Genomic DNA, 18,038 nt, shown 5'->3' with positions numbered 1-18,038 from the left:
AGGAGAGGTAAATCCTTTGTGTGCTTGCACAGTACAGTATAGTATACTGCTTTTCAAAGAGCTGGAGAGACATGGACACTCCCTGTTACTGAACAAACATTCTATATTAATGAGTACTATCAGAATAGAGAATATGGAGCTATTTAACACTTATTTTAACCAAAAATATCACTTACTCTACCTTTAACTCTCTCAGTGCCAAGCCCCGAGTTATCCCGAGTTTTTTCTGAATGCCCTCAGTTTTTTTTTTTTTTTTTTTATGTTCAGAACCCAAGATATCATTATCTGAAGATTTGCAGCTCCATCCACTCTTTGTTTAACTTATAACTGAAAAAGGCTGTATCTCGCTTCCTAAGCACTTTATTTTTACTTTGAAAAAAAAAAAAATTGCTGGCAGCTTAGAGAACATATTTTTTTATAACATTGGCACTGAGAGAGTTAATTAAAAATACGAAAGGGTGAGTAAGGGACGTTTTGCCAGTAAACTATAATGCTGCTGCTATTGCTACTTGTGTCATAGTTTGTTATATGTCGTTTTTCATGTTGTGACTGTTCTGTGTTTTTTTTAGAGGACCACCTTTATTGTGTTTTTATCCTCTGTGATATTGTGTATGTCTATGGAAGTGCTCTTTCCTTTTATCACCAAATAAATTCATTCATTCACATGTTATTCATATGGGTGTGTGTGTGTGTGAGTGAGTGTGAGTGTGAGTGTGAGTGTGAGTGTGCGTGTGCGTGTGCGTGTGCGTGTGTGTGTGTGTGTCTCTCTCCTTACAGTCTTCACACTCTACAACAGCGTAGTTGTTCTCCTCTCTGAACGCGATGTTTCCCAGATGAAGAACTGAGGCAACAATCTGTAGAACTGTGTCCTGTTCGTCTCCTGTCAACCCCACTACAGACATGGCCTCCTGTGGACAACAACACACACACAAACATACACACACAATGTATTGTCACTGTCGGGTAAAAACCTTGTACCTCCATATTTCTTTGTGTTGAAACATGTTTTTTTTGTAAATTGATGCCCTCAGCCCTACAAGACTGTCGCACAAAAGTAGTGAAAATAGCAGATCAACAAGCACTATTAATTTTTTAAATAGTAATAAAAAAAAAGAAAGGTTTTTGGAGTTTTCCACCCAACAGCAACGATATACAGTACATGTACAGTATATGTACAGATACTCTAGATACGTATAGTTCTATTAGATTAGAGAGGTCATTTCCACAGTTCATTTTATACACTATTTTTCATCTGAAAAATGTATGATTTCATTTGGGAGGTTTTCGTATAAAATAGAAATGCAATAACTTGATAATTGCTTTGGCTTGTGACAGCCAAAAACTAAAATAAATGAATATGCAAGAGGAATCACTTCTCTGACTCTTTGTCTCCAATGATGTAATTGAATGATATAACAGTGTTTTTTTCTTTATAAATTATTTTTGGAAAAATAGGTTGTTGTGGGTCGAGCTTTCTTTTTATAACAGTAGGGGGCACCACAACATAGAGCAGAAACTGAAACATTACATCCAAAACAAACCATCTGAGACTTGATGTTAAAGAGATAGTTCACCCCCAAAATGATCTATCGATTAGTCACCCCATGTAGACTTGAATTCATGGATATTCTTTAGTTTTTGTCACATTCTCTAAGCCAATAATTTGATGACCGGCAGCGGTTCCAGTAGGAGACACAAAGAGTCTCCTTTTGTGTCTCCTACTGGAACCGCTGCCTACCGGTCCGCTGGTCATCAAATTATTGGCGACAAAAACAAAAAAATATCCATGAATTCAAGTCTCCACGGGGCGACTAATCGATAGAAAAAAAGTCCTTTTGGGGGTGAACTATCCCTTAAATGTTTGAACAGAGCATACATTTGACAGACAGACAGACAGACAGACAGACAGACAGACAGACAGACAGACAGACAGACAGACAGACAGACAGACAGACAGACAGACAGACAGACAGACAGACAGACAGACAGACAGACTGAAAGACAGACCATGGTATCGGCGAACTCCTTCTTGTCGTCCAGGTCCTCTACGGTGTAGGTTCCAGACTGGTTGAGGTACAGGTAGTAATCGGCCGTGGTGATGCCCAGGTTCTCCCTCTGCTCGCCACTCGCTCCCTCCAACAGCTACACACACAACACATAGGACAGACACACTATAGCAGTGGTTCCCGAACCTTTTAGCTCGAGACCCAAAAGATACATTATATGTCTCCCTGGGACCCAATACTAGTGAAAATAGCTGATCTACAAGCTCTGATGCGCTTGTCGATCAGCTATTTTCACTACTTTTTTTTCTTTCTAATCTATGGGATTTCTTAGATTTTTGTATTAATTTATTCATGAAATTTGTTTGAAAAATGTTTCAATTTGTTTTTAATTTATGAAACAAATATGCATTATTTGGGGACATTTTTGAAAATCTTTTGAAATAATAATGAAAAAGAAAATGTGGGAAGTGAAAAATAAAGGGACATTTACTCTGATGGGCCCGCAACCCACAAATGGGTGCCGACCCAGTGTTTGAGAGACACTGCGCTATAGTAGTACTAGTAGTAGTAGTAGTACTTGCAGTAAATGATGAGGTTATGGAACATTAAGGCTGTAGTACTAGAAGTAATAGTAGTAGTACTCAGTTTGTACTGAGTTTTCGTAGGCCTATTTTGAGTGTATTATTTACTTTAAAAGGTAGGGCAACAGATAACAGGACAACTTCAGATATTTACATAGTAGACCATATCCATATCAAAACAATAACGAGTGGAGGATGTAGCTAAATGTGGGGAGCATGCGCTGGAAGCATTCTACTGTTAACTTAACAGTGAAATTAAAAGGTATATTAATGATATAAATATACTTGTATTTGTTTATATGGAGCCTGTGTGAGTTTACCAGGGTGGAATTCTCCCACTCCTGCAGTGTTCATTTAGTTGACTAAGATCCTAAGACTAAAACTACAAATGTTTTGATATTTAGTCGACTAAGGCTAGACTAAGACAATTCAGATGAGAAAATAGGACTAAAACTAAATAGTGTCTTATTCAAAAGGCTAAGACTAAAGGTCTTTACAGACGGGGAGCGGTGGACGCGGACGTTACCGCTCGGATCAGCGGGGATCGCGTCGCAATCATTGTCATTTTGTCCTCCTGCGCGGCGCGGGGAAAAGAAAAGCTCAGCACAATCCAGCTCACAAACAAGCACGAGAGCGAAGATTTCATGGGACCGCGCCCGCTCGCCTCACCGCCCCACAGCTTCTCCTCGTGTCCCAAATAATCGCCCGCCTCTAATTGAAAATGAATTACATAGGCGCGCTTCCCGTCTGAAATGACCTTAAGACTAAATCAGAATTTGCTGTCAAAATGAACACTGCACTCCTGACACCACAACATGATTTCCAAAATGTATACAAGATATTTAATGTTTAAGGTTCTGTGTTCCATATTACAGCAGTAGTAGTAGTAATAGTACCTGGTAGTAGATATGGAAGTTTCTCTCTCCTTGGTTCTGACAAACTACTCTGGTTTTCTCCAGCAGGAAGTTGGAGATCTTTCCTCCGTCTGGTTCTCCTCCTCGGCTGAACTGGATGTCAAAATACTTCCCCTGTGACACACACAGTACATCCGAATCAGCACCACTGCCCTACCACATTGTTTTTGTGTAGTGTTGTTGTTTAGTAGGAATAAACCCAGAAGCACCCGGGACTAAGTGGACTAAGAAAGGGGAGGAGCCAAACCGAGTTCCTGTTTCTACACAAAAAAAGGTATCCTGGGATCAATACCATTTTCGGGTTTCTGATCCGGTCGGAGCGGAAATAACATTACGTCATCAGTTGGCCGGCGCTGTGCACCTTCAAAATGATTCCCCTGGTTTAAAACTGCTTTAGTTTGGTATAATCGTTTCGTTTGGTATAATAATCATTGTATGTCCAATACATTTTCTATTCTAACTCATAGCGCTACTAGCAAGACTAAACTAATTGATTCGCATTATGTGGGGAACAAAAACAATGTGACGCCAACCGGAACCAACCACCGGAACCCCGATTCCTTCTTTCTAAATAACGCGGCTAGTTTTAGAACGAATACCAGGCTTTCCTCCACGGTGGAAAGGCTGGTGACGTGATGGACAGGTGTAAAACAACAGGTGAAATTAGTTTTTTTGTGCAAGCTCCATCGTTTTTGTTATTTCCATAAAAAGATAAAAGAGGGGGGCAGAGAGAGAGATATATAATAAATAATTAAAAAGTTATAATAAAAAACAAACAATTTATCTACAGAATTATTTACACATAGTATATCTCTCCGGTACCTGAGGTGAGACATAAAGTGCGTGAGCATAGCAGAAGGTATACTGAACATGATATGGATGTTAAGGTGCAATAATAATAACAATCAGCACGTGGTACATTTTAAGGTGCAGGATTAAGGTGCAGAGAGTTTGACCACATAGTCCACATAAGGTCACTGTCACTGGTACAATCCACAGGTAGGTCCACGAGGAAGAGCGATCGATCGATTGATTGATCGATCGATCGATCGATCGCTCGCTCGATTAGTCAATCAATCAATCAATCAATCAATCAATCAATCAATCGTGTAGCAGTCAGTAGTGTCCAATGTGAACGCACCTTGAGAACTGCTTTGATAAACAGAACAAACGTGTAGCACTGCTTGTTAAATTCTTTATTTTGTATTTAGATCAATCTGAGCCATTTATTTTAGTTATTTGTCTGTACTATCTATTAGGAATTTGACGTGTTAACTGCGTTCACACCGTCCCATCCCCCAGGTAACACTGGTACTTACAAAACGACTGGAGTTGTTGTTGCGAACCGTCTTGGCGTTTCCAAACGCCTCCAGCAGAGGGTTTGACTGGAGAATGATGTCTTTAACATGCTGGACAGACAGACAGACAGACAGACAGACAGACAGACAGACAGACAGACAGACAGTAAAACGATCAGATCCTAGAAGATCAATTGACAGTAGAAACACAATGTGGAGGACTGAAGAAACCAGAATTGTAAGAAGATGTAGTAATAATAATAATAATGGGCATTAACTCATTCAATGCCAGACTTATTTCTGGTTGTGTTGTCCCAGTGCCAGAGCCAAAAATTCATTGTAAAAAAAAAGTGCTTAGGAGCCGAGATACAGCCTTTTTCAGTAAGAAGTTAAACAAGAAGTGAATGGAGCAGCAAATTTACAAATAATGATATCTTGGGTTCTGAACATTATTATTATTATTTATTTTTTTCATGACGTCTTAGACGTCCCGTGGCGCTCAGGGCTTAACAATGGCGATAAAACGTGACGTCTTAGACGTCATGTGGCACTGAATGAGTTAAGCGCTCAGGTCCTGGACCTGGTGAGACGAAGGAGGAGCCCGGCCAGGAGGCCACCCACAGAGCCTAGTCCCTCCACGTGCCAGAGCCTCTCCTCTCCCCCAGTCCCGGCAAAGTAGTTCCGGAGAAGAGGACTGAGTGGCCCTGTCATTCCCTAAGAGGTCTGACCGTGGGTAGCTACTGGGACATAAGTCGGGGGCTTGATCCACCCCGGCTGGGTCACCTGGGCGAGGGTGTATGTTGTTGCGAGACCCCGAAACACTCGATGACCCCAGGCTACAACACTGATGATACGTCCCAGGTGCATCCATGTGATGTTTTCTTTATAATATAATAATAATACTTTAGTTCCCTTTGGTTGTTTTGCAGCATTTGTCACAGTACATTTGGACATGATATGTGAAATGTGTCCTCTCCATAAGACCTGGAACGCATCTGTGTCACTTTAGATTTCTTTGGCTATTCAAAAATAGCAGATATACAAGCTCATAGCGCGGCACCGAGTGCCGCGCTATGAGCTTGTATATATGCTATTTTCTGCTATTTTTTTGTTAGGATTTAGAAAACATTTTAAAGAATCGCCTCAGGTCTTAATGGGTTAACTCATCCTATTAGGAGCAGTGGGTGTTGTTAATACAGCACCCAGGGAGCAGTCAGGGGGTTAATTGTCTTGCTCAGGGACACTTTGACATAATAGACCAGGGCCAGGGGGGCCAACCGGCGACATTCTGATTACCGGACGGCCTCTCTACCAGTGGTGGAAGAAGTACTCACATATTTTACTTAAGTAAAAGTAGCAATACCACAATATAAAAATAAGCTGTTACAAGTAAAAGGCATGTTCAAAATGTTACTTGAGTAAAAGAAGAAAATTATTGGCATCAGAATATACTTAAAGTACCGAAAGTAAAAGTAATAAAATGATTGAAAATAGCAGATCTACAAGCTCACAACCGTCGCGATGCGATGCGTTGTGAGCTTGTAGATCGGCTATTTTCAAATAGCCTATGTATAAAATAGGGCTGAAGTGGTTAATGTATGCTTCATAGTATAATAATTATACCTGCAAAGTAACTAGTAGCTAAAGTTTTTAAATAATTGTAGTGGAGTAAAAGTACAATATTTGCCTCTGAGATGTAGTGGAGTAGAAGTACAAGTATTGAAAATTGGAAATACTCCAGTAAAGTAAAAATACCTCAAAATTACAGTACAGTACAGTACTTGAGTAAATGTTAGTTACTTTACACCACTGCTCTCTACCCATTCAGCTACAGCCGACACATACTGTAAGAAGAGGAGGAGGAGGACGACGACGGAAGAGATGAGAAATAGAAGAGTAGAGGGAGAATAGGAGTAGCAACAGACTGTTAAAGGTACACATTTCTAGACAGAAACATATAAAGGAGGTGAATACGAGCGTAGAAAGGTTGAGCAGGTGTAAAGGAACAGTTGAGGAGGTTTAGAGGTTGTATTAGAGGAGGTGTACTGTAGACTCACCTGGACTTTGCTTCCTCCTCCAGATACTTTAGAAATGTAACTCATGATGTATTTGGCTGCAACCGTTTTACCTGCACCACTCTCCCCACTACGCGCGTGCACACACACACACACACACACACAGTTTGTTTACAGACTGTCACAACTGGTTACCTGAATTTATAATTGATTAATAATTCATTGGATAAATACAAAATAAAATAAAACAAATCCACGTTCCCACCTGATAATGACACACTGGTTCTCACAGTCGATCATCATGTTACGGTACATGTTGTCAGCCAGGGCGTATATATGAGGAGGATTCTCATACTGGGCCTGAGGAGAGGAGAGGAGAGGAGAGGAGAGGAGAGGAGAGGAGAGGAGAGGAGAGGAGAGGAGAGGAGAGGAGAGGAGAGGAGAGGTGGAAAAAGTACTCACATTTTGTACTTAAGTAAAAGTATCAATACAGTATTGAAAATTGGAAATACTCCACTCAAGTACAGTACAGTACCCAAATGTAACAAAAAAAAGTGTGTATGTGTGTGTGTGTGTGTGCGTGTACAGTACTTACAGCTCCCTGGTACAGCTCTATCTCTCTGTCAGAGAAGTACGGCAGCTGTTTAAACGGGTTTACTGAGATCAGAACCGACCCAATGTATGTCTGAGGTCAGAGGTCAAGGAACACAAAAGGTGCCAACATACAGTACCAACATAATCAGGTAGAAATATAATCACAACTGTCACTGATTACAGGAATTTTCAATCTTCAACTATTTACTAAGGCTGTCACGAGTATGACATTTCTGTTTGGCTTTTAGGCTTCCTAAACAAAACCTTCCACAGGGCAGATATGACAAATAACTTACAAACAAAATGACTGACATGTTTGATCATTTTAGACCTGTTCTAAAAACACCTTCTAAATCCTGACCTAAGTTTTCTGAAAAACTTCAAATATTTATTCAAAGATTACAACAAATGTATGTTGCTATATACTGTACATACATAGCAACAGGAACCCCAAAAGGGGTTCCCGTCCAGAAAGGTATAGTTACAAATAGGGGTTCCCGCCCAAAATGGGTTAATATATACTATCTTATAAATTGTGGAAATAGCAGATCTACAAGCTCACAACGTCTTGCGTTGTAAGCTTGTAGATCAGCTATTTCCACTATTTTTGTATTTAAATGCACGAACATTTTTCAACATGGAAACAATTATGCAAAAATAATTGTGATTATCTCAAATAATTGCGATTAGGCGATTATGTGATAATTGTGACAGGCCTACTAGTTTGTTGACCAGGCTTCATGTCATTTATTCCTATCTTGTGCTTTGTAAGTCGTTCTGAATAAGAGCATCTGCTAAATGTCTACCGTGTCAATAGCTTCAACTACAAGCTAGCGGTGTCATCAGCAGTGTTTTGATTTAGTTTTAGTCATAGTCTTTTGAATACAATTCCATTTAGTTTTAGTCATATTTTAGTCATCTGAAAAGTTTTAGTTTTTGTCTAGTTTTAGACGACTAAATATCATAAGATTATAGTCGACTAAATCTACAGTTGATTTAGTCGACTAAACTGTATTTAGGCAGGCCTTGATGGCGTCGTAATGGCTGATTTTACACTTGGTTGCATGCTGAAAATAGCCGATCTACAAGCTCACAACACGTCGCAGCGCGGCGTGTTGTGAGCTTGTAGATCGGCTATTTTCAGAGCGCAACACCCGAGCGCAACCAAACATAAAATGACTTGTCTTTTAGTTCTACTGGATCTCTTTCTCCACTAACATTTTAGTCTAGTTTTTATTTGTTAACGAAATTGTCAATAATATTTAGTCTTAGTTTTAATCATCGTAGCTTTTTTTAATCTAATGGTCGTCAGTGAAAAAAAGGTAATCGACGAACATTTTTCGTCATAGTTTTAATCGACACAATAGACACTGGTGACTGGTGTCATCAGTAGCTCACATCAAAAGGGTTCAATGTATCATTGCATCAGAATACCACTAAACTGTTGTGGTTCTTTGGTGACCATGGACGACGTTGCACATGCCTTTATGGTCTGTGGTCTGGAATGGCACCGATGCAGTGACCAGAGATGTTTACTAGACATTACAAATCACTGTGGGGAAATGTATGCTCAAATGTTATCTTAGAAAGAAGCACTATACCATAAGAATGGTCTATGCCAGGGGTCTTCAACAGGGGGTCCGGGACCCCTAGGGGGTCCTCAAGAGTTACTACAGGGGGGCCACCAAATCTTTGTGTGATAGGATCATGTTCTTTACATTAACCACTTGAACCCTAGCATCCCTATTCTGAGTGGAACAGCCAAAAATAGCAGATCTACATGCTTGTAGATCGGCTATTTTTGGCCAAGAGGTTTGGTGTAGAGAGGGGAAAAAGAGCAGACTAAGTATTGATGGTTTAAGTGGTTAAATGTCTGAAAATACACATTAATCCAACATACACTGAGGATAGTGCTGTCAAAGTCTATGAAACTCTCTACGGAATCTCTACGAAACATTTTTTATCTGCAACGCAATGTTATACAATACGTAGTGGGGGGGTCCCTGCTTTATCTCTCTCTCGGCTAAGGGGTCCTTGGCCTGAAAACGTTGAAGACCCCTGGTCTATGTATTATGAGAGGGGGGCCTCTGGCTCTGGACATTCCTTTGTATTGGCGGCTGGGGATGTGTTTTATCCCTGATTCTGGTTATAACCAGAAGCAGGGATAAAACAATGCATGTATTTAATTCAGTCTATAGACTTCCACAATTTATAAGATAGTATATATTAACCCATTTTTTTTCTCACTACGGTGAGATGACATGAGCTACTTTAAGGATACAAAGATGTAGTCGTCCATGTATCTCCTCTTCAGGTTGTCTGTGATGGACTCCTCATTGATCTTAGACAGCAGGACCATGTCGTCCACGCCTCCCACCTTGGCATTCTGAGTCTGCCAATGGTATTTCTCCTTACTCCCCTGAGAGAGACACACACACACACACACACACACACACACACACACACACACACACACACACACACACACACACACACACACACACACACACACACACACACACACACACACACACACACACACACACACACACACACACACACACACACACACACACACACACACTAACCATTTATTTATGTCCACATAAAGGAGAATACATACAGGGACACAAATATTATAGGTGCAGTAGGGTTACATTGACAAAATCATGGCATAAGTTTTCCTGATACAATAAACATGTCGCTCAGTACTCTAGGGGTATAAGTAACAGCGTCTCTGCCATATATGGCGGCTGTCAATTATAGCAGAGATAGCACAATACTTTGCCAGCCTTTTTTGCCTCCTTTTTGGGCATCCCAAGTTGTTGAGGCCCTCTAACAACCAGTCTGTGGGTATGTCCCAGGCTGCCAAATATGAAAACAAATGGTCTGCACCTATAGCCCAGCTCTGAGATGGTATGTAGGAGTGGTTGGTATGTAATGACCTTGGTCATAAAGGCCTCCTCTAGGCTAAGGTCAAAGGTGCATGCCATCTCTAAAACAGACACTTCCCTGGACTCTTCATCAACCACAACAACATCTGGTGTATTAGCTGTCAAAGATGTAAATATGTCTGGGTTATCACAGAGATGGAACATGTATGAAATGACACGGGAATGTTTGTACATTCTCACTGTAGATGCATGATATTTTGATATGTCCTTCGCTATGAGTTCCACTATTCTATTGTGACGTGCTATGTAGATCCCTTTGTATGCATAGCAGCCATTCAAGATGTGCGACAGTGTTTCAGTGATCTGTTCTGTGGTGTGGTGCAAGCACACACACACACACACACACATCACAGATGGTGGTCATCGCTGTTTCAAACCACAAATCAAATTAAAAATTGCCACATAAAACCTTACATTGAGATGACCTCTTCCAACTACAAAAGCAGTTTATTAGTCACATGATTTGTATTCAACTGTCAGTGTGTAAGCAGCTCCATTCAGACCACCGATGTGTCAGTATCACATCATGGGGTCCTCCAGCAAGGCATGCTTAATCTATGGAAAAAGGGCGCTTATTCCCTATCGATTCATTATTCTATGTTATGTATGGTCTATAAGTACTCAACCCATTAAGACCTGAGGTCGATTCTACAAATGCCCTCTAAATCACTAGTTCTCAACTTCTCACACTTTCAAGATTTTTCAAAAATGTTGAAAAACAAGCTCTGTGAGCTTGCATGTGTGCTATTTTTGAATAGCCAACGCAAAAATCTTAAAATGACACAAATGCTTTCCCGGTTTCAATGGAAGAGTTAAGTCTAAGTAGGCTAATAGCCTATTAGACACACAGCATTGCAGTCTCTAGACCACTAGCCTCGGAAACCAGACCACTGGTTGTCAACGTGTGGTCAGGGTACAACCATGGGGTCCTTGAAGGAGCTCCCAGGGGTCCCCATATAATATTGATAGTTAGGAACCAAATGGAACCAACCGTACACATCCATTCGGTTACATTTATTCCAGAGTTCTCAAGTTAATTTAACACTGAGGATTTTACATTCAAGATTGGGCTCCCAGAGATTAAAAAAAAAAAAGTATAAAATGGGGGTCCATGGCCTGATGCATATCAAACTGGGGGTCCTTGAAATTAAAAAGGTTGAGCGTCACTGGTGTAGACAATGCCATACATGCTACAATGACTTCTATCACTATCATATACATGATATACTGTTTATAACCTAGTTCAGTGGTTCTCAACCAGTGGTCCGGGGACCACCAGTGGTCCTTGGGGGGGGTACCAGGGGGTCCCCAGAGAAATTAGTTAACATAGCGTCACAATAATTTTTAACCACTTAGCTTTGGCTATTCAAAAATAGCAGATCTACAAGCTCATAGTGCGGCACCGAGTGCCGCGCTATAAGCTTGTAGATCTGCTATTTTTAGAAAAATCTTGTGTGCATATCTTTGAATATATGTGTTTTTTAAAGCGAACATTTGTAACTTAAATTTTGCTTCTGGGGGGTCCCTGGCACAAAACATTTTCAGATGGGGGTCCGTGGCCAAATATAAAGTATATCAATTTAGTGGTCCTTGGCATGAAAAAGGTTGAAAACCACTGACCTAGTTAAATGTCAGGAAGGGAGGCTCGGGCTATGAAGGTACAGTATGACACAATTGACACTGCCCAAGTGCCCAAGCCTAAGCAGTACTGTACTGTACAGTACAGTATAGCCTATAACAGAACTAATTACATTAGAATAAAATAGACAACACCACTCTGAGGGCCATTTTCGACAGTAGTTCAGATGCGGTTTCATGATAACTGTAGTATTCTTGTCCTGAAGGGATCTGAATTCCCAGCATTCCTGTTTCTCCTGGGAGCACAGAGAGGATCAGCTCTGTCCCGACACGTTCACACGTCTACCTACCTCTGGGGATCCTGAGTCCTGACCCTCCCTACCAGCTTAACACTAAACACTGGTCCTCTGGGACCTTCAGCTTAACACTAAACACGGGTCCTCTTTCTTGGACCTTCAGCAGTCCTGATAGGATATGATTCATGAAACCAGCAGCACTAGAGGTTCTGGTAGGATATAAACCAGCAGTACTAGAGGTCCTGGTAGGATATAAACCAGCAGTACTAGAGGTTCTGGTAGGATATAAAACAGCAGTACTAGAGGTCCTGGTAGGATATAAACCAGCAGTACTAGAGGTCCTGGTAGGATAGAAAACCAGCAGTACTAGAGGTCCTGGTAGGATAGAAACCCAGCAGTACTAGAGGTCCTGGTAGGATATAAACCAGCAGTACTAGAGGTCCTGGTAGGATATAAACCAGCTGTACTAGTCTAGAGGTCATGGTGCTATAGAAAACCGGCAGTACTAGAATTCCTGGCAGTCTAATTCTATATAAACAGTGTTAAACAGGGTTATGTTGTAGCCTACAATGTACATACACTACAGAGTAGAGACTCACTGCTAAAGTTTACCAGTGCACTTGTGTTTATAGCAGCTGAACACTTGATAAACAATCAATTTAAAGCAAATGGAGCTAAAACTGTAGTAATCAATAGTCAATCAAACGATTCCCTATTGATGGATGTACTATTAAACTGCATATAAGCAGTTTTCTCTTGATGACAGCTCTCTGGTGGTTATAAAGGAAAAATCTGACAGGAATACAAACTGTCTGTCATACTGCTGACACAAAACACTGACAGGTTCGGGTGAGAACTGAACTTGCAATCAGTGGTGGAAAAAGTACTCAAATGTTTTACTTAAGTAAAAGTATCAATACTGCATATATAGAAATACTATAGTATTAAAAAAAAAGTCCAGAATTCAAAATGTACTTGAGTAAAAGTACGAAAGTATTGGCATCAAAATGTACTTAAAGTACCTAAAGTAAAAGTACTCATGATGCAGAATGTCCCATTTCAAGCAGATCTACAAGCTCACAATGCGTGAGCTTGTAGATCTGCTATTTTCAAATGGCCGAAATGTATATAGGGCTGAAAGGGTTTTGTAATAATAATACAAATCTACAAAGTAACTAACTAGTAACTAAAGTTTTCAAATAATTGTAGTGGAGTAAAAGTACAATATTTGCCTCTGAGATGTAGTGGAGATGTAGAAGTAAAAATACTGAAAATTGGAAATACTCCAGTAAAGTAAAAAATCCTCAAAAGTGTACTTAAGTACAGTGCTTGAGTAAATGTACTTAGTTACTTTACACCACTGCTTGCAATTCATAATAAAGCTATAATTCTAACTTAAGAAATGCGTGCATTGCAGCTTTGTATCCCTCGACAACAGACGCATGTAAAACAGGATTAAAAAGGTGAATTAAACCCAGTGGTGGAAAGTAACTAAGTACATGTACTCTGTATTCATGTGCTATACTTAAGTACCATGTTGATGTATTTTTTTTACTTTACTGGAGTATTTCCAATTTTAAATACTTTTACTTCTACTCCACTACATCTCAGAGGCAAATATTGTACTTTTACTCCACTACAATTATTTGAAAACTTTCGTTACTAGTTACTTTGTAGATTGTGGTCATTATTACAAAACATACAGTAACCACTTCAGCCCTATATACATTTCGGCCATTTGAAAAAAGATTTGGATACATTTTTTAAAACTTGTGAAATAGTACATTTTTAATTCTGCACTTTTACTTGTAACAGAGCATTTCTACATTGCAGTATTGATACTTTTACTCAAACATGCGAGCACTTTTTCCACCACTTATTCTGACAGGAATACAAACTGTCATACAGAGTGCTGACACAAGACATTGACAGGTCTGTGAACTGAAGCCATTCATAATAATAAAGGTATATTTCTAAATTAAGAAAAGTTTGCAGGGCCGAAATGTGAGCATTTGCAGCTTTGTATCCCACCGTGGGATTACAAAGCTGCATCTGTCGTGGGACTCACGACAGATGCAAGTAAAACAGGATCCAAAAAGGTGAATTTAAACAAAGTGTTCAAAGTGTTGATCTCACCATTATGTCTGCTGTGCTGTTACTTCCTGCTCTGTTGTGTTGAGAAACCTTCCTTCAGGTACAGAGAGAATAAAGGAGTGTCCTTATTGTCCTTATACTTCACTTCTGATCTGTCACAACATGGTGAAACTCTCACTATAAAACAACACTATAACCCTGTTTGTGTAGCACAGATCACAGCTGCTGTCCCCAAGATGTCACCGGATCCAGATTATGTGTCAGATTTGTCAATCTTCCAGATGTGGACTGTGTTTTTGTGTGTCTGGAGGTTTGGTTTGGACGGGAATCCCTGTTGTAACATGTGTGGACAGGTAGGGAAACACCTTCCTTCACTCGCAACCCAGCTGGAATCATGGGTAGTGTAGTCCTAGCCATGGTTCACATGACGCTCGTCTGTCACAAGCGTCATGGAACCACTTGTTCTTGGTTTGCGATGTCTTTACATTTACAACTGCTACATCTACATAAACGTTTAGATTTCAAATATAAAGTTCTAAATTCACGGCTACGGATGTAAAAAATCGAAACGCCCGCGTTTAAGTATCCGTATCTTCCGTATTGTTCAATAAAAAGTATTTTTATTCGATTGCCAGCCATTTTCTTCGATTTTTTCCCCGATGCTTTCTACTACGCGATCCTATTGGTTGGGAGGTGTATTCCACTCTGATACATCAAAATATATGAAAAATGGCCGTCAATCGGATTAAAATGCTTTTTATTGAACAATATGGAATATATGGGTACTTAAACCCATGCGCCTCAACGTGTTACATCTGTGGCTTAGGGGTCAGCACTTTATATTTGAAATCTGAACGTTTATGTAGATGTAAGAGTTGTAAATATAAAAGATTCGCAAACCAGGAACAAGTGGTTCATGTCATGTTTCAGGGCTAAGTAGTCCCGGAATCTACATCCCATGGCCTGGAGGGATGACATGGCCGCGCAAAACTATGCTCTTTTTATTCAGATAGATAGACAGTGCATGGTGGAAAAAGTGCTACATTTTTTTTTTACTTAAACATTGAAATAAATAAGTAAAGTAAAAGTCTGGAATTCAAAATTTACTTGAATTAAAAAGTACAAAAATATTAGTATAAAAATGTACTTAAAGTACCAAAAGTAGAAAGTACTCATTATGCAGAATGTCCCATTTCAAATGTTTTCAAATGTATACAAATATTTTGAAAATAGCAGATCTACAATCTATTTTCAAATGGTCGAAATGTAGGGCTTAAGTGGTTAATGTATGTTGTATGTATGTACAAAGTAATGTATGTACAAAGTAACTAATAACTAAAGTTTTCAAATAATTATAGCGGAGTAAAAGTATAATATTTGTCTCTGAGATGTATAGATAGATAGATTAGATAGATAGATGGATAGATAGATAGATAGATAGATAGATAGATAGATAGATAGATAGATAGATAGATAGATAGATAGATAGATAGATAGATAGATAGAGCTGTATTCATTATTATATATATATATATATGTATATATATATATGTATATATATATATGTATATATTATATATACATATATATATATATATATATTGTATTCATTATTTATTTATCCTTTATTTGCATTGTGATGTATATCATTTTGAGAATAATTAAGAATTACGATTATTTAATAGGCCTGACAACCGACTAGCCAATCCACGGCACGACCATCCCTCCAGGCTATGGGGTCTGCACTATGGACAGATACTTTCTGTACATGTCCAGTTTGTACTGTAGGAGACTTTTCTCCTTCACCAGAATCATGTTCTGAATAAGCACAGAGGTCCTTTAAGTTTAATCCACTATTTGTTGAGTGAAAATCTGTTACTCTGCAATTTTATGTTTGCAGTAGATTAAAATAGACATTTATTGAAGTGATTAAACTACAGTATCTGTCATTTGTCGTTTTCTTTAGTTTTACATTGTAGAATAACAACGAAGACATCAAAACTATGACATTATAATGTAGTAAACAAAACAACCGATTTGTTTAACCCTGTTTTATGACAAATAGTAGACCAGACCCACAAGCTCACAATGCATCACATTACATCCTGATGTGTTTGGTAGATCTGCCATCTTTACTATATATATATTTTTTTTAAATCTTGTTATAAGCCTACAATGACATGCCCAAAACTAAATTAATGGCAGATGTTGCACACTCCTCCTGGTAATCTGTCAACCAGCTTCATGAGGTTCAGTTGGAATTATTTTCAGTTGACAGAAAAACATGCAACTCGGTCTGATGAGTCCGACTTTGAGATGGTGGGTTCCATAGTTATAATATATCGGTGGGTTCCAGCCGATGCAGAGAAGTTGAATGGATGATCTCTGCATGTGTGGCTCCAACTGTGGACCCTGGAGGAGGAGGTGTGATGCGGTGCAAGTGAACATTATTCGTGTTTCAACAGGAGGACAATGACCCTAGTCTGTGACTGTAGCTGTGGGTGGGTTTCATTGGTCATTGGTACTTAATATAACTTATAAGAAAGCTAAAGGATTTACTCAGGATAACCGTATAAGGTTAGATCTGTCTCGGTCGCTTTTTCGTTCGACTTTTTTTATTTTCTCCCAAATTAGTCATTATTTCAATAGGCTCTATGCAAAGCAGCCATATTGGAAAGAAATTGGGCCTCTTCTTACTTCCTTCACAGGTGTTACCAATGATACTAATGAAGGCTCTGTTCCATTCTGGTCAGGGTGCTGATATCGTGCATGTTGGCTCACTAGAAACACTCCATTTTGGTCCCCAAATGGCCCCTTATGGTGGGTATGTAACTCTGAGTGTGTACACTCTCAGAGTTATGGGGGTCCTTGAAAATAAGACAACCACTATGCCACACTAAATGGAACAGAGCCTTCATTAGTATCATTGGTAACACCTGTGAAGGAAGTAAGGAAGGGGCCCAATTCATTCCCAATATGGCTGCTGTGCATAGAGCCTATTCCAGTCTCAATATACTACATCAAGGCTGCTCCTTTTCACCTGACAGTGAGGGGTTTCACCATCAGGATGTAAGGCATGCAGAGGTACACACTATCCTTTAGTACATTGGTTCTCAAAGTGGGGTCCGGGGACCCCCAGGGGTCCCCAGCTAAATAGATAGTTAGGAACCAAATGGACCCTAATGGGTCTGTAACTCCGAGTGTACATATCATGATACAGGTGATGGTATTTCTGCTGGGCATTACTGCCTGACGCACCTCCAACAGTGCCTTTTGAGCAGATGTGCTGTGACACCTCACTGAACACCTCTATGGGCCTAAACGGGTCATCAGCTGGGGACCACCAGTGATCAACGATCAAACATTTGTACACTCTAAGAGTTAAATTAACATTGATTTTACAATATAAATTGGTGTCCCAGAGATATAAATGCCATTAAATGGGGGTCCGTAGCCTAATGCATATCAAACTGGGGGTCCTTGAAATTTAAATGGTCGAGAATCACTGCCAGAGCCGAGAATCATTGCTAGAGCCGTAAAAATCTTCTCTTATGGGGTCCCTGGCATATCTTTTCAAATGTGGGTCCGCAGGCTAATAAGTGTCAACTTAGGAGTCCGACATGAAAAAGTTTGAGAACCACTGCTTTAGTAGTTCCGCAACCAACAGGTGGCCTGACCAACATCTAGGAGTACTGGAGTAGCTAGTGT

The 18,038-nt window shown here is 39.7% G+C and overlaps 1 protein-coding gene across 1 annotated transcript in view; it reads right to left on the bottom strand.

Annotated features, from left to right (window-relative positions):
* myo1eb (myosin IEb) overlaps positions 1–14,650 on the bottom strand; it is a 43,961-nt gene extending 29,311 nt beyond the window's left edge. The window contains exons 1-9 of the mRNA XM_080425317.1: positions 14,373–14,650; positions 9,690–9,827; positions 7,410–7,499; positions 7,080–7,174; positions 6,857–6,944; positions 4,821–4,910; positions 3,484–3,615; positions 2,008–2,142; positions 776–908 (exon numbers count right to left, since the gene is read on the bottom strand). Coding sequence (XP_080281443.1) covers positions 776–908; positions 2,008–2,142; positions 3,484–3,615; positions 4,821–4,910; positions 6,857–6,944; positions 7,080–7,174; positions 7,410–7,499; positions 9,690–9,827; positions 14,373–14,375 — 904 coding nt within the window. The 5' untranslated portion in view covers positions 14,376–14,650. The remainder of the gene's footprint in view (positions 1–775; positions 909–2,007; positions 2,143–3,483; positions 3,616–4,820; positions 4,911–6,856; positions 6,945–7,079; positions 7,175–7,409; positions 7,500–9,689; positions 9,828–14,372) is intronic.
* Positions 14,651–18,038: the final 3,388 nt, after the last annotated feature.

Source organism: Gymnoscopelus braueri (genome assembly GCF_963280865.1).
Source record: "Gymnoscopelus braueri genome assembly, chromosome: 4".
NCBI classification, from domain to species: Eukaryota; Metazoa; Chordata; class Actinopteri; order Myctophiformes; family Myctophidae; genus Gymnoscopelus; species Gymnoscopelus braueri.
The sequence above is the reverse complement of the archived record's forward strand: the minus strand, read 5'-3'. Positions and strand labels throughout refer to the sequence as shown.